General features: G+C 41.6%; 1 protein-coding gene across 1 annotated transcript in view; it reads right to left on the bottom strand.

Moving 5' to 3' along the window:
- Positions 1-8,842, bottom strand: part of Dpy19l2 (dpy-19 like 2) — a 129,199-nt gene extending 120,357 nt beyond the window's left edge. The window contains exons 1-4 of the mRNA XM_060371069.1: positions 8,275-8,842; positions 4,292-4,316; positions 1,959-2,046; positions 29-166 (exon numbers count right to left, since the gene is read on the bottom strand). Of these exons, the coding sequence (XP_060227052.1) occupies positions 29-166; positions 1,959-2,046; positions 4,292-4,316; positions 8,275-8,659 (636 nt within the window). The 5' untranslated portion in view covers positions 8,660-8,842. The remainder of the gene's footprint in view (positions 1-28; positions 167-1,958; positions 2,047-4,291; positions 4,317-8,274) is intronic.
- Positions 8,843-18,182: the final 9,340 nt, after the last annotated feature.

The raw sequence follows: 18,182 nt of genomic DNA on the forward strand, positions 1-18,182 counted from the left end.
CTAGTATTTGTTTCTAAAGATTACTCACCTCTGGATAAAGATGGAAGCGTTTCACTGTATTGATTACCAGGGGATATTCAGTTAGCCTGTCATTCATGATCATCCATAGTCCTTCCAAAAATGAAGGGGCTTCGATGATGGTCTTGAAGTACGAATAATACAGTCCCTTTTCAGAAAGATACACACTGTTAATGTCAATAAAATCTTAAATTATTTTTACTCTTTTTTTAAAACATCTTTCTTCTGTTAAAACAAACAAAAAAAGGTCATCAAGAAGACTTTCTAATGACTCTTCACTAACATTCTCAGACTAAAAAGTGTGTGTCTTCAGGCTCCCCTTTGCTATTCTTTCCAGTTTTCTGAAGGTCTGACATATTCAGACTAAATGGATGGTCTTATGTAGCACTGACAGTGCTTTAAATCGTGTATTAAGTCATGCATTTTTAGCTTGACCAAATCTAATTTTTCTTCCACGTGCTTAGAGGTTGGCATATAATAAATTCTACCAGAAATGGGGTTGTCTTCAAGTGGCAGTAGAGGCATGCGTTAGGAAAGGAATGTCTGCTCTATTAACATGTAACAAACAGGCACATCAGCATCCAGCAACTGGTCCAGCCTACTTCATAACTGTACCTGGTGTCTGAACTGAGTTCCGATGCTCACGAATGCTGTGTTGTAAAGAGATCACCCTGGCATGGTAATTCCAGCACAGGGAACAATAGACTCCTTAGACCACTAGGTGCCTTTCAACTTAAAACTCAAGGGTTATAGGGACTATATTCTATGTTATTTTATTTTCATCATAGATTTGCCGCTTTCAATTTTTTTAAGTGGCGTGATTTTCTAAAAGCAAAGCAAATGTTCTATTCTTCAAAAAAAATCAAAATAATCTTTCTTTCTTTGATTTATTTATTTTTTAAAGTTTTTTAAATTGCTTTCGAGATAGCATCTTACTACATAGCTCTGACTATGCTGGAACTCACTATGTAGACCAGGCTCGCCTCAAACTCAAAGATCCACCTGCTTCTGCCTCCCAAATGCTGAGACTAAAGGCATGTACCACCACCACACCCTTTTCTTTGATTTATCTATTCTTCTCTTGTACAGTACATCCCAGACACATCCTCCCCTCCCCCCACTTCTCTCAGCCCCCTCTCCTACTCCCCAGATCCAATGCTCTGGTTCCCTTGAGAAAAAAAGCAGGCCTTGCAGAGATATCAAACAAAGATCGTGTAACAAGTTCCGAGACTAGAAATTCTACACTGCTTCCCGCTTCCTGAGACTGCTTTAGTGTTGGTATGTTGGGGCTTCTGAGTTCAGGCTTCTTTCCAATGAGCTTTAGTTTTAGTTTTCCCATGAGCTTTAGTTTTTCTTTCAGCTCACAAAGACAACACAGCAATACGACAACTAAAAGATACCTAACATACAAATGTCTATATTTAGGGAAACAATATAAAAATGATTTTTGTTGATAATAAGCTACTGTTATGCCAGATGCTACAATGTGTGCTTCCAGTAACTTCTCTTGTCATTCTCACCACAGCCCTGTAAGTCTGACTTGATTTCTGTGTAGCGGAGAGTCAGAGACAACTGGCCAGAAATCAAGCACACAACTGCTGTTTGCATCCAGTGCCTGTCACCAAAGCCCATATTGCCACAGCTATGCTTTTTATTTTATAGTAGCTTATGTGCCATCCTTGGAAATAAGACCTTTGAAGTATTCAAGGGCTATGCAAGCACTGATAATATATTCAACCTCTGAACTTAAATACTTCAAGAGGATTATTGGGGGAAAATGAATAAACAGTGGCCAAAGTTTATAGTGTACTAACAAACATACACAGGAAGGGCATAAAAGCAATGAAATTCACCCAAAATTCATTTCTGTTCCTGTTAAATTTCTACCGTACTGTTTCACTATTCTTAAAGTACAAATTAATTAGAAGAAAGAACTTAACCATTTCCGTGCGAAACGTCATCTCCCGTTCTAAAGATGAGAGGTGAGAAAAATGACGGTCATTTTCAAAAAGTGTTACTAAGTGTATCCTAAGGGGAAAATAAAGATATCATAAGAATAGTCTTCAAGACCAACACTAAAACAGTTTCAGAATTCAGAAAGCCATAAAAATGAAAACAAGTTTTATAATAAATGTTGACATGATTTTACAATTTACTTATGAACTTGTATGTTTTTAGCATTTATTGTTCAGCATAGCATACCCTCCAAATTGTTTAACTTCATTTTTACATGTAGTTGCATATCTGAAATTCCTGTGGTACCCTCTGTTTCATCTTCCTTAAGAACACAAGAAGGGCTGTGTGTTTTGTCGTGTTGCAGGAGTGGTTCCGGTAAGCCAGGTTTGGGAAGTACTTTTGAAACTATTAAAAAGCATTTCAAAGACAAATGGGATGGACATGGGAGGTAGGAGAAAACAAGAAACAGGACAGGAGCCTACTACAGAGGGCCTCTACCTAGCAGCGTATCAAAGCAGATGCTGAGACTCATAACCAAGCCTTCGGTAGAGTGCAGGGAATCATATGAAAGAAGGGGGAGTTAGTATGACCGGGAGAGGACAGGAGCTCCACAAGGACGAAATATGTCAGGGCACGGGGGTCCTCTATGAGACTGTTTCTCCAACCAAGGACCATGTATGGATATAACCTAGAACCCCTGCTCGGATGTAGCCCATGGTAACTCAGTATCCAAGTGGGTTTTCCTAGTAAGGGGAACAGGAACTATTTCTGACATGAACTCAAGGACTGGCTGCTTTACCTTACCCCCCAATCCAAGGGAGGAACAGCCTTGCTTGGCCACAGAGGAGGACATGGCAGCCAATCCTGAAGACACCTGATAAGCTAGAGCCAGATGGAAGGGGAGGAGGACCTCCCCTAGCAGTGGACTTGGAAAGGGACAGGGAGGAGGTGAGGAAGGGAGGGTAGGATTGGATGGGAATGAGGGAGGGGGCTACGGCTGGGATACAAAGTAAATAACCTGTGATTAATATTAAAAAAATAGAAATAAAAAAGCATTTCAAATATAATTTAAATAAAATCACTTTTGAATAAGGTAATTTTAAATGAAGATAAGTCCGTATTTTAGAAAATGACTTTTTAAGTTTCGCACAGGACTGTACTTGAAGGTATATTAGCAGTGAAATGCAGCAGCTGTTGCTGGTAACAAATGGGCACACATGGTAAAATTAATCATGGTCAGGAAATGTGCTACCCTCACTTTATAAACACTTTCCAACAACGTTAAAACCACAAGTCCATATGTCAACATCCTTTCTCTCCTGGATTTACATGCAGGTCCTTTGCCAGAGAACCAACAGTGTGAAGAAATGGCTCCTCCTGGTCCAGCCTCAGTGTCCATGTCAAAATTGCCACACAGATGAGATGGCGGAGCAACACCACCCAGGAAACAAGGTGGACCCTGAACTTCCTACAGGTATAGAGCCTGAGCCCAGGTCGCAATGCAGGTATTCCAGATGAAAGTATGACTTACACATGATTTTTAAAATCAGTTTCTTACAGAATAGAGTGCCAGCACCAGGCTCGAAGCATTTCTGCTGGACCACTGCAGAAATGCGTTTGCTTATCTTGGGGCAGGGTCTCCCTCGGCAGCCCTGGCTAGCCTCAAACTCACAATCCTTCCACCTCGGCCTCCGTGTGCTGGAATGACAGAGTGCAGCACTATTTCCAGTTCAGAGAAAAGGTAAATGTTGTCTTCTTCTCTGTGTTTTAGGGTGTGGGAGTTTCTAAGCTCTTACCTCTAAACTCAGCTCAACAATAACGTGTGGATAATGAAGGCTTTAGGTGGGAGAAACTGAGAACCCTGTGGGAAGGGGAGCTACTTAAAGAAACACAGTAGCGTGTCCTTTGTGGGACTGGGGAGATGGGTTGGCAGTTATGGTGACCCAACATCCACGTGGCAGCTCACCACTGCTTCAAACTCTAGCTCCAGGGGACTCTGATGCCCTCAGATGACCTCCATGAGCGTACACGTGACGCACAAACATACATGCAGACAGAACGCCTATACACGTAAAATATCTTTTAACCTTAAAATAATAAAAATAGTTTAATTCGTACATTGCTATCCCCCAGGGGCATCTGCACTGCGGCTGTGCACGAGTACTTTTTACAAAAGCCATGCATAGGCGCAAGGTGGCACAGCTGGCGCTGTTTTGACAACACAGCCGGGGGGTGTGGTTTCCCTACTTACAAGCAGCAGTGGCAAAAGTTAACCCACATATTTCTAAGTAATTCAAGCTGAGACAAAATATCTTACCAGTGCAAAATCCCCACAAAGGCAGCTGGAAAAAAGAAAAGAAAAAAAAGAAATAATTAAAAACGGCTTTGTGATTAAATGCCTTTAAAATAAGCGCTTCAAATGCACCGCAAGCCTAGGGTAAGAGCTCACTGAGCAGTATGGCCAACTGCTTCTGTCTACGTGGGCCAGGAAAACAGCACAGAAGGATGTGGAGCAAACTGAACCATGCACCCCTGCAGGAAGGAAGCACCCGGAAGCCTTCCATATCTCTCTTAGAGCATTTGGGAGAGTGAAGAACCGGGTGGCTTGACCCACTTCCTGTAATTTTTCAGTATGATTCTCTGTTGTTTCTTCTTCTCTCTTACCTTTATATAAAATGTTTTAAAGCATATGCAGTATGCCCAGGTAAGATTCTTTCAGAAAGGACTCTCTTACACACGAAAGCCAGCCTAGAACACTGTCCCTTGCACTCATCAGAATACAGTCAAGTGCAGGAAAGCACTTGTTCAGCCACGTACTTGCATCCTGAGCTGTGTTATTCAGGCCCTGAAGAATTGCCAGGTCCTGATGAACACCTGGATCTAGGCACCTACAAGGGCCAGGATGAGTCCCACACATGAGGCTCACCGCAAATGAGGAACAGGTCCAATTCCGCGCTGCTCTGGGTATGCAGCTTCCTGTAGAACTATAACCATAGTGACCAGGAAGTTGTTTGTTCTCAAGGACATCATGCAGCTGAGAACAAGGATGGCAATGGTGGCTGGGGGCAGATCAAGTTAAATGCTACAGAGTCCTGCTTCTTAAAGAGACCCATTGGCTCTCTCTGAATGAATGCTCTTTCATCAAAAAAGCTTTCACTAATTTCCAAAGTTTTGAAAAAGTTGACTTTGATAATTTCCCAACTCAATCAACTACTGCAGAAGCCCCACAGAGACATTGTGGTAGCATTTCCATGGCTGTCCTGCAAATGCTTGGCAAGATACCTCAATAAGCCACCAACATTAACTTCCTAAAAATAATTTTAAAACTACTCACCTTGGCTAACAGAATAAATGCAAAGTAATTCAATGAAGCAACATAAAATTGTCATGTTGAAAACCCCAACCGTATTCCTCTTTGCCTATATAACAAGGCCATGCTGGACTAATCTTAAATTCTTCTCATATTTGCTTATGTTATATCAGAATGGCCAAACTGTAATCCATGGCCTGCTTTTGTATCATCTTCAAACTAAAAATGTTCGTTATATTTTCAAAAGGTTATAAAAACAATGATTCAGTTGAGACTATACAGTCCCTCACAGCACAAAAATGCAAATGTTCTCTGCACCACTTTGAAAAAACTTTATAACCTTCAACTGAAAAAAAAAAAAAACATGTCCTGTGATAGTTTGCTTAACAATGACAGAGACTCTTCTAATCAACTGCATTTATTTCTTCTTTCCCAGTCTCCCGTTAATGATATATACTGAAAATATTTAAAATTACATTTTTAAAATAAAAAGATGAAGGAGAATGCTTCAGGGGGTAAGAAAACTTGTTCTGCAAGCATGAGGACCTAAGTTCAAATCCCCAGGACCCGTGTGATAAAGCGAGGCATGGCTACATATTATGTAAACCACGGTGATGACAAGCAGATTCTGAGAGGTCACTGGCCAGCCAACCTAGACTGAATGTTGAGCTTACATTTCAACAGGAGAACTTATCTCAAGCAAGCATGGTAGAGAGTGACTGAACAACACAGCCCAACATCCTGCCCTGGGTTTTGTATGTGTGGGCAGTAGGGTGCACACACACCTCCAACACACACACACATACACACACACACACACACACACACACAAATATAAAAGGTCAAATATGGGATCGATCCACCTATCTTTCCAAATAGGGTCCACAAAAATTGTTCCTATCCCTCATCCTCCTCCTGCAACACATCCCACAAAAGATATGTATTTCTATATGTCTCAGTGTTTCTTTCCCACTTGTCTATTAAAATTAATCTTAAAAGTTTTCCACAAATATCTTTAGTCTTCCCTTTTCCCTTCTGTTCATTGGTGTTCGCCTTGGCTATCGCCTTATGATCTAATGCTTCAATTTTCACCTAAATGTGGACAATGCCCAAATCGTTGGCTTCATTACCTTCCTGCCCCCTCTGCATCCTCTTCAATCTCATCAGCTACCTTCTCTATCAGCCTCTTCTCTCCATCCCTACTGCTGCTGCTATCATTTAGACCATTGTGGCCTGGTCCTAGTAAGAATTTTCCGACTATTTCTCAGTCCATTTCCAGTCCACAGCATACACTGCAACCTACATAATCTCAAAAGCACATTCTGATCAAGCAGCTTTCCAAGGTTAAAAAAAAAAGCCACTCATTAACAACATCACGCAGTGACCAAACGCCATGGACTGTTCTCTTTAACATGAACAATCCATGTTTTAAATATATATTTATATACCATTATTTATATGTAAAGTCAACAGTTTGTTATAATATTTCATGAAGTTTCAAAGAAGAAGCCTTTCCAGGGAACAGCACACCAACTGGTTATTTAGTATCAAATGGTCATCTCTGAAACCATACATACAAGTAACATTATAGGAACTGAGATGGCTGTATTTATATACTCAGGAGTGTGTGTGTGTGTGTGTGTGTGTGTGTGTGCATTTAACAACATCTAAAGAGAAAGAGATCATGAATTGGAGGAGAGCAAGGGGGAAGCATGAGAGGGTTAGTGGAAATAAAAGGGAGGGGAGAAATGATGTAATTCTATTAAATAAAAAAATAAAAATGTAAAAGTACTTTAAAGAAAGAAAAGAATCTGTGCCTTCACACAGAAAGAATTCAAATGATCACAACCAAAACTGAGTTGGACTCTGTGAGGCTGCTCCCAAGAGCCTCCTCCTTTCATCTCAATTTTGTTTTCATACCATGCTGTCTTACTGTTAGGACTTGGATCCTGACATTCTGTCAGCATCTCTCTCTCTCTCTCTCTCTCTCTCTCTCTCTCTCTCTCTCTCTCTCACACACACACACACACACACACATTCTCAGCCCCACACATCCGAATATTAGCTCTTTGCTGGAACTTGGGTTCCGTCATTTTCTGAAAGTCCTCTCTGATATAGCATCCTTCTATTAACTGTCTCCCGAACTCTCGTACAGTCATGAAAGCCAGCCATCATTTCACTAGCCATTCAGAGGTTAACTCCCATGTGCCCCAGGTCAGTACACTGGAGCTTGGACTTGGGAAAGCACCCCTTGTTGACTGTGGATGGGACATGGACCTGCTGGGGCATCAACGCCGGACGCCGGACGGAAATCCAAATATGAATTTCAATTGCTCCTTAATTACTGTTATTAACACTTCAGTGGAGCAACTCATCTTACTTTTACAGCAGCAGCCAAGTAGCCTATGGTGGGGTGTTTGCTTCTCAGTTTATATCAGCAGCTGGTCTGCCCGTGCTCTCCGCTCAAACAGCACACAGCAGCAACATTGAAGTTGCCTCATAAGCCACAGAAAATAAGCGGTATAAACGGGGGAAGTGCTTACACGGAAACATCCTGGGCATTAAAGCTCAGCAGGACGCAAGCAGGAGCGCAACAGCAGGGGTCATACACTGTCTACGCCCCTGCTTCCTCCATGGTCAGTGAGCTCAGCTAAGAAACTTTTTTATTTAAAATACAAAGAAACACAACTTTGTCCGGAAGACATTTCTACACACTTGTGTTAACTGGCTGCTCTGATTCGGATAACTTTTTGTTGACATGCAGAGGACCACTAAAGTCGGGGGACGGGGGGGGGGGATATCCCATAAAGGTAGTTTAAAACAGGAACCAGATGGCTCAGAGTTCCTGGCACGCGATTCTCGGGTCTCTGCACCAACTCTTGCCGAAGCACTGAAGGACCAGATTTCCAACACCCAAGCAAACCCTAGGTCTGTAGGCTGAGACATGCTGCCTGGCCCGGGCTGGAGTACTCCGAGTAGGCTCTGCTCACCTAAGCCAAAGAGGGTCTTGTGGGAGAAGCGGTGAATCTGCAGCGCCTGCACCTTTTCGCGGAAGTGGTCCAGGAGAGTGTGGAGGAATTGGAAGCGGCCTAAAAGGAGGAGCTTGGTGGCCTCTTCCAGATGAAAGTAATTTTGCGCGTTCATATTTCGGATCCTCCGCGGCGGGTTGTTACGGGCGCCCCCGGGCTGGCTCCTCCTGTTGCTAAGGAAGAAAGGCGGCAACAGCGACCTCTTGGGCCTCTCCTGCGGCGCAGCGCGCTCCGGCGGGGGCTCCGCCGTCCCTGCGCCCTGCCTCCGCCTCGTCTGCACCGAGCGGGAGGACTGCGGCGGGTTGGGGCTCGCTTCCCTGAGCTTACTCCTCGTCGGTCCCACCATCTTCTCATAGTCCGCGTTCAGGTGGATGGACGGATGGAGCTGGCTCACCGCAGGGCGAGGTCCGGGGGCCGGACTCACCTAGCAGCCTCAACGACCAGCCCCCGCCGCCGTTGCCGGCAGCCTCGTCGTCATGGCGACCGTGAGGCCAGGATGGTCCGGGCAGCCTTGCGCTATTCGCGTGCAATCCCCGCGCGCGCGAGCAGGGCTTGCGAGCTCTGTAGCCTGCCCCAGGGCCTGGGCGTTGGGCTTCACCAGGTTTTCTGCTGCTAGGGCAGAGCTCAGTAGCTCATTCTTTAATGCTCTCTGTTCCAACAAAGTTGCTGCTCAGCTCCTGACCGGGAGAAGGGTGGGTCTCCACGCGTTCAACACCTCCCTAAACTAGAAGCCGCCCTGAACCAAAGAAAGGCAGTCCTGGCCTCAGAGTCCCCATGGAGGACTACAGAGACCACGGTGCCGGGTCTCATGGCAGTCTGTTTGGCGGTACACTTACCTCCATACACTTTAGGACTTCACTGAGTCAATGAAGTACGTTCGGTAATACCGTCAGTAATATTTCCCAACCTACCTTTTCGACTCTAATTCCCATTTTTCTGGACACAGCTCTTCCCGTGGTTGCAAGTGAGGTCCACACCTGGAGAACCCGTAGCTCTTCTCTCTCTCTCTCTTTCTCTCTCTCTCTCTCTCTCTCTCTCTCTCTCTCTCTCTCTCTCTCTCTCTCTCTCTCTCTCTCCATCCTATGTTTTTTTCCAGCCCATTTGAATTCTGTCTTCTAACCCTTTCTCTAGTCCACATTAATTATGCCGCCATTTAAGATCTAGAGTGCTCATTGGTGGTTTTATTCATCTGTTCACTAATCTAAATCCAACACATTCGAAACAATTCAGTGCTGTTGCTATTAATTTGTTGTTTTATAAATTTTTTTCTCACGAGGCATTTCAGCATTCCTGGCACTGTTTGTTGCTTAAGATGGTTTATTACTCCGTGCACAGAAAATAGAAAAACAGGAATATAATTCTTTGCTTACAATTTAACAAGTTGTAGATTTTGTCTGCCCAACTTCTAGTCTAAAAATGCAAGGTATTGGTGTTTGGCAAACACACACACACAATATATATATATTTGTATATTTGAGACAACATCTTTACTGTGTAGCCTAGATTGGTCTTAAATTTCCTTTTTCAGCCTCCCTAATCCTGGGATTAAAAGTTTTGTCACCGTATTTAGCTAGCAAAAATCTATTCTTAAAAGAATACACAAAGTCAGTAAGATCTTATTTTTAGTCTGAGATTTTAGTGTGTCGCAGCAGTAAAGGCAGTGTGGGGATTACCTCTTCCATTTTGTTAACTTTCCCCTGTGGTGTCTTTTCAATTCCCTGCAGAATGTTCTTACCTATGGCCCATCTCTTGAAAATGGAATTTAGCTCCTTTCACTCTTTAAAATTAATTTCATATGGATATTCATTGTGCTATTATTTATTGTCAATGAAAAATTACAGATAGCTTCAACATCAAGCACTGAGTTATAGGACTGCCCATGTCATGCAGTATCGAGGCCATTAATTCATTTTTTGAGTGAATATTAGTATTACCAAGAAATAGGATGATATTTTCTATTTTGCTAAAAGAAAAATAGGCCTGATGTGAATCCAGTTCGATATTCAGTTATTATCTTGTGCTTTAATGTCAACTTGTCACCTGAGTAGTGAGCCTTGCAGAAGGAACTGTCCTGAAATTAGTCTAAAACTCTTCAATTTAGCCTAGGCAAATGTTTAGAACAAGGGAGAAGACTTAGCAACCAAGGTGCTAATGCTGTTCGTCTCTGAAACCTCTTGAACTAAGCCTCCACAGTCCTCACTGTTCACAGCACCACTGTCTTCCAAGCTCCTCCTGGGACAGCCTGCTAAACCCAACTCCCAGAATTCAACTGCTTTTTAGTCCAAAGTCCCAAATACTCCACCTATCTCCAAACACCAGCATGCTCTGCCTGTCAGAGCAACACAGCACTTCTGGGTACCAACGTCTATCTTACTTACTTTTCTACTGTCTTAACAAAACACTATGAGGAAGGCAACTTATAAAAGTGCATTTAATTTGGGGTTCATGGTTCAAGAGAGTATGGGTCACAGAGTGGAGTCTTGACCATTGTGGTGGGGAGAGCACGGCAGCAGCCATCCACTGGGACTGTAGCTCAGCACTCACACATTGAGAAAATAACCACACGGCAGAGATAAAGTCAACTGACATGGCTTAGGCTTTTGAAATCTCAAAGCCCAGACCCCACACCTCCTCCAACAAGGCCACACCTCCTCCAACAACCCACACTTCCTAAGCCTTCCCAAACAATGCTACCAACTGGGAAACAAACAATCAAACATATGAGCCTATGGGGTGTTATCATTCAAACACCACACCCATGTTTTGGAAGATAATCTCTTACATAAATGTGCCTTATCTAGTTATATATCTAAAACTTGTCTGTGCCCCTCCTTATTTGGTTAAATCAATTTTTAGTGTTTTGTAAAATTATACTCATATTTCTGCCTTCTCTTTCCCCCCTCCAAACCCTCCCAATACCCCATCTTTGCTCTCTTTGAAATGCATGGCCTCACTGTGTGGAGACCTCACTGTGTTGCAAATATGGCTTAGAAATTTAAGAGCATCTGCTGTTCTTGCAGAGGACCTGGGTCCAATTCCCAGGAACCACATGATGGCTGGCATCCATCTCTAACTCCAGTCTCAAGAGACAGGACACAAAAATAAGCAATTAAAATAAAAGAAAATCATGACCTCTCCATTAATTTGTGTTACTTACATATACATATATGTGCTTATGTATATATTCTTAACTATATAGGTACAACCTGCCCAGTCTATGTAATGTTACTTGTATGTAGGTTTTCAGGGTTGACAGTTTGGCACTGTTGTGCTCTTTGCTGTGGAAGGCTGTTTTTCCTGCTTTCTGCATTCCTTAGTTGGCTGCAGTTCTTTGTGTAGGACTGAGACCTGTCCAGTTTGCCATGTCTATTGTCATTGTTCTTGTTCAGCTCATGTTGAGGCAGTTATATTGGTGATAGTTCATGGGTGTAGCTTCTCATGGCAAATTTTCTGTTCCTCTGGCTCTTACAATCTTCCTGCTCCCTCTTCCCCAGTGATTCCTGATCCGTAGGTCAGGGAGGTGTTTTTTAGATGTACCCTTTGGGACTAAGCTCCACATGTCTGCATTTTGATCACTTGTGGTTTTCTGTAATGGTCTCCGTTGCAAAGACAAGTTTCCCTGGTGAGGGTGAGGAGTACACTTCTCTGTGGGTTAAAGGGCAAGTATTTAGAATGCCGTTAGGAGTTTTGCTGATTTAGTAAAGTGGTGGTTGTGAGCTCCTCCAGCATCCCTGATTTCACTAGTCCCGGGTAGTCGGCTAGGTTTCCAGGACCGAAGGTCTTAAATCTGATCAAAGACAAGGTGGTTACCATTAAGGCGTGTGTGCTACTACTGTAAAGCTATCCTGCCATGCTGCTCATTGTTGTGGTTCATAGGCACCATAGCTGGGTAGGACTGTAAGCATTTCTCTCCTTTGGAAGCTTGCGTGGCACCTTATGTACCATGAAGTCTAGTCTTCAGGAGGCATTCAGGTCATTTCCAGGTCTGGGGCCTCTGCAATGCATGGTGCCTTCAGGAATAGAGACTTATACCTTCCATCTCTGGGAGACGACCAAGGGCAATAACAATAATAACCTATTGCTTTTGGGACTGTCTTCGACATCCCTGCCCACAACTCAGAAGAGGGTTTGCTCATGCCTGGTGTTTGGATTCTTGTTAGATGGCTGTTGGCTGTTGGAGAAAGCATTGTCAGCCCAGATGATTTTTTTTTCAATTTAAGTATATATGCTTATTTTTATGCCAACTTAATTATAGGCATTTTAGGTATATAGTTATAGTATGATTCCTGATGACATTTTTGGATAGCTTGTTCTTGTTTTACCCTCCTCTCTCCTATATTTATTTCCTCTCTCTCTAATCAAAGCTCTCTTTATTTTCCAATTTCTCCCATCAGACCACTTGTACTCTGGTATTTCCCTTTCTATTTCTCCACTAACCAAAACCCACTTTTACTTTCTTGTTTCTTTGCAATTGCTCCGGGATATATACTCACATCTGGGCTTTGGGAGCCTCAGATCTTTCTACTTCTATCTGTGTATGTGAAAATTTCAATACATCATTTTTCTTTTATGTGTGAATAATATTTCTTAGTGTATATGTACCACATTTTCACAGCCTAGGCTTCAGTTGAAGGACATTTAGGTTGTTTCCATTTCCTAGGTATTCTGAATAAAGTGCTCAGTAAGGTTTGTGCTTTTTATGAAAAATGCAACTAAGCTATGTAACCAGCAGATGGCAATAATGGCCTATAAATTAATATTTTAAAGTTTTTATTTTTTTTATTTTTTTTCTCAATCAAGCTCTTGCTGTAGTCCTTGTCTAAACAACATTTCCAGATCAGCTTAGACCTGTAGGGGACACTCCTGTCTCTGCCTTTCAGGTCCTAGGATTAGAAGTGCATGCTATCCTTCACTTTAATGCGAAACAAAAATTGCAGCCTTGTGATAGATCAACACACCACACATGCTGTTTAGGAAAACTTCAAATATAATCCCTAACAAAAACACTTTCACTACATACAGCAAACTAATAAAGGTGTTTTTGTGCCCAGTGTTTAGTTTCCCAAATAAGAGTTACTTCATTTTGTTTCATTGGGAGCACTCCTTTTTCTGCTAATTTCAATGTATTTTTTTTATCTCTAAAACTAAAAACTGAAATCTGTCTTTGAAGTCATGTATTTGCTAGAACACCTCTGTGTGTCTCTGAGAAATTACTGCATGTCTTTCTAGATGCTTCTCAGAACATAAGAGAACTTGAGGCTCATTTTGGCTCTCAGTTTGAGATGTTGTGCAGAGAAGGCCTGATGACAAGTGTCTCTGTGGGTCCCAGAGCAAATGCTGGGTGCTTGCTCACATCAGTAGCAACAAACAGAAAAAGTGCATATGGACCTCCACTCTTGACCTGGTGCTGCTTTCCTCCTCCAGTTAATCCTTTCTGGAAATGCCCTCACAGACACAAGTGGCAGTGTGCCTCAGTGGCGCTCTTGATGGTCAAGTTGGCAATCCACATTGACCATTACAGGATAAGACCTCAGGACCCTTGTTTGAGACAGCAGCATTCATGTCCCAGATAGATATTTCCTCATCCCCCAAGACAAATGCATAACTTTAAAGAGCTTAAACCACTGAACCATCTTCCCAACCCCAAATTTTATACTGTGTTTGTTTGTTTGTTTGTTCATTTGAGATAGGGTTTCTCTGTATAGCCTTGGCTGTCCTGGACTCGCTGTCCTGCTTTGTAAACCAGGCTGGCCTTGAATTCACAGAGGTCTGCCTGTCTTTGTCTCCCTGAGTGCTGGGATCACAGGTATGTACCACCATGCCTGATTCAGACTTTATACTCTTAGTGAAGTCTGTGTGTCTGGTTCAGACACACCAAGACAAATGTTACTTCATCAATCCCTTCTGCACATTGCTATTTCTTTTTTCACTTCTCTGGTATGCTTTGACAGCCTGGTGGAGCTTATCCAAATGCCCACCTCATGCTGTTAGCAGTCACCAAAATTGTGTCATATAACTTTGTGTAAAAAGTTGCCCAGACTCAGATACTTTGCTGTAATAACAGAAAATGAACCAAGAGAGAAGACCATTTAAAAATTCTAATAAAGTTGTAATGTTTGTTTAGAGGGTTATAGGGTATCCTGGTTTTGAATACAGATGGGATTGGCATCGCCATATCAGAGTCATTAATTCCTCTAAGACTCTTCTTCCTTGCCTCAAGCAGTAATGATGTATCTACCTCACAGTTACTGCAAAAGTTAATGCTGCACATAAAGCCATAGATACTGTAAAGATCTTGCAAAGTGTAGCAATAATTGTTACTATTCCAAGGCATGTAATAACTTTCTTCTGGGAAGCCCAAGAGCTAGCTATGACTTTTCTTACGGAGGAAAGAGGATATGAAAATGAAGCAATATAAATCCATAAACTAGGTTTCAAAGCTTTGAAACATTGGAAATATATTCTATTTAAAAAAAAAGAGGTAGGAAGAATATTCTAGGGAGTTCCCCCCTTAATTCCAAGTACATAAGACTTTCCTGAAGCTCAAAAGTATTGAAACTGAACAAATTAAACGCACAGAATTAAGCTGAAGGTGTATTACTTGGGGGTGGCATGCACTTTTTATGTGAATGTGTGAGTGTATGTCTGTAGTACGGACTTTCATGACAGATAATTTTAGCATGCGTACATGTTTCAAGTATGTAATACAATAATGTTAGTGAAGTCACGGCTGTATGTCCAGCACCATTCTCTCAGTCCACATTTCACTATGACTGACATAAACCCCACACTCATTAACAATTCTTTCCATTTCTCTCTCCTCCCTGCTTTCTTTCTCTTCAGACACTCTTGTGCTGGACATTTTGTATAAAAGGGATTATGCAATGTGTAGTCATTTCTGGCTGGCTTGTTTTACTAAGAATCGTGTTTTCAAAGTCTCTCCATGTTGTAACGTTGTTTGTTTGTTTTTTTTTATTCCATTGCACGGGTGCCATATCATTTTATTTATCTACTCTAAATGAAACCATTTTGCCTGTTATGACTTATGCTCCCAGGACTGGGAATGCTGGGTCTTCTGATAACTTCATGTCTAGCCTTTACATGAACAGATAGTTTACAAAAAGTGTTCACACCATTTTCCATGCACACAATCAATATACAAGGGGGGGGGGGGTGTTTTCTAGCAACTCTGCTAAGGCCTGTTATTATCCATCCTCGTGAGTGCAGCTATCCTAGTGATATGTAGTGAGTTTGTGCTGTTGTCCTGCTAAAAGATTTTGGTTTTTAGACAAGTTTCAAGTTCACAGGAAAAATTTGCAGGAGCAGAGGTCCCATAGCTCCTTTCTGCCAACCTCCCACATAGATATCCCTGTGATTAATGTCTTGGATTAGAGTTGTTCTTGTGTCCTAACTGATGAGTCAATATGGATGCAGTCTTGGTAACTAGTCTCTAGCTAGCAGTGTAGTTCACTCTGAGGAGTTGTCCAGCACCATACATTTTGACAAATGCAGAATTTCTCAGACTCACCATTAGACCATCTTAGCAGAATTATTTGGATTTGTTTATTCCTCTTCTCCCCCAAAATGGAAGGCATTTATGTGCCTCCAATATGGGTAATAAGCTTTATCCAGGATGTCTTGTGGTTACATGGTTAGAACCAGGCAGGATGTAGCACTTTCTCTATATCCTTTTCACTTAGCAAAAAAACATTTCCGATTCCAGTGTATCTTCTCACAGCTTGACAGTTCCTCTCCTCTAATTCTTCTCCCTTCATTTTCCTTCTCTTCCTCTTCTTCCTCTCTTCCTTTTTCTCTTCCTCTCTGTCTTAGTACCTCCTTTCTTGTTGCATTGCCAAGGATCCACGCACAATCTTGTATAAAATGGGCCAGTGCCCCACAGCTAATCTACACCCCAGCCTGGCACATTGCTTTTATCACTGAGTAATAGCCTGTTGTGTGGATGACGGATGTGCTATGATCTTCTCATCTATTTACCTGTCCAGGGACATCTTGGTTGTTTCCAAGTTTTGAAAAAATCAATTATGAAAAAACTGCTATAAATTCAAGTGAAAACTACTGTATGACATAAGAGCAGATCATTTGGGATAGTAGCTTTAAAAAAAAGCATAATGATCATATGATAACAACTATTATTATGTCTGGACCAGTTTTATTGTTATTTTCCCCAGAAACTGAGAGTCCTTTCTCTGTGTCTGTGTTGCATGAGCATTACTAGCAATTGGCATTGTGACTGATGTCCGGTGATACTTAAGGTATTTTTAATGTATGATTCACCAGTCACATGCAATGTTGCATAACTTTGCATGTTTGTTTTCCATTCCAATATCTTCTTAGAAAATGTATGTGTATTTATTCAGATGTTTGCCCTTATTTTATTAGGCCACTTGCCTATTTCTGTTGCATTTTAAAACGTCTTTTGTATTATGTATCGTTTGTACTTATTACATTTATACTTTGAAATTTTTAGCCCCCTGTATGGGCCCATCATTTTCATTCTTTTGATATTGTTTTTCATCTTTAGAAAGGTTTTAATTTTTGCTTGTACATGTGTCTGATATGCATGTGTGTGTTCAGATGTATGTGAGTACATGTATGCATGCAGAAGCGTGTGCAAGATGGAAGACCCTGTGGTACACACACATCTGGAACCAGAGGATGATGTAAGGTCTCTTTTTTCATTGTTCTCCATCTCCTACATTGAGGTAGGGTCTCTCACTTGAACTCAGAGCTCTCTGGTTTGGTTAGTTTTGCTGTCAGCTTATTCACTGTCTCCTGATGGTTGGATAACAGGTGACCTCATGCCTACACAGCATTTTCAGTGGAGCAGGAGATGCAAACCCCAGTCCTCAAACTTCCTGCAGCAAGTGCTTTCCACACTGAGCACCTCCTGAGCCCAAGGAGTTTTCATTTTAGCATATTCCATTGGGATACCTTATTGGGCTAATGAATCACACCCCGTGTTGTATTAAGAAACATTAAAACAAACAAAAGCAAAACTACAAGGTAACATACTAGCAAGACAGTGAACATCACCCCTCATGGATTCTTCTTTAGTTCTTACCTCCAGATGGTGGACTACAAACTGTGAGATGATATAAACCCTTTCCTCCTCAAGTTGCTTTTGCTCATGCTGTTTTACCACCACAATAGAAACCTAATTAAAACACCTGGATTTCTCTCTTATATTATCTTGTAAAAGATTTATAGTGTATTTTATGTTTAGATACAGCACTTTGATTTAATTTTTATAGATATAAGGTGTGTCTAAATTGTTTTGCTTATGGTTATTGCACTGTTCCAGGACAAATGTTGAAGGATTACTCTCCATTGAATGTTCTTTGCTTCTTGATTAATCATGTAGGAAAGTTACTTATATTTGCGTTGTATAGGTGTGCTGCAAGACCCTCTATCCTGTTGCTTTTATCGAGTCATTTTTTAAACTAATGTCAAACTGACTATTTTACTATAACTTTATAGTGAGTTTTAAAGTGAGGTATGGCTAGTCAATTGACTCACTTCATCCATATTGAGTTGGCTTTATGTTCTTTTCCACTTTCTATATAAATATACTTTAGAATAAATTTGTTTATAGAAACAAAGCACTTGCTGGCATTTTGTGTGGAATTGTGCTGAGTCCAGTGCTCAGAGTTGTGAACTGACATCTTGACAATATAAATTTATTTTCATGAGCATATCTGCCACCCAAATTTAATTTCTAATACCCTCCCCTGCTAAAAGGATCCCAGAATCCTTCTAGAAAAGGCTGGCAAAAAAAAAAGCTATAAGATTAACCTAAAATAGCTCAGTGTTGCAGAAATTGAAGAATGCCTAAAAGTAAATCAGTAAAT

Source organism: Meriones unguiculatus, chromosome 1 (assembly GCF_030254825.1).
Source record: "Meriones unguiculatus strain TT.TT164.6M chromosome 1, Bangor_MerUng_6.1, whole genome shotgun sequence".
Classification (NCBI taxonomy): domain Eukaryota; kingdom Metazoa; phylum Chordata; class Mammalia; order Rodentia; family Muridae; genus Meriones; species Meriones unguiculatus.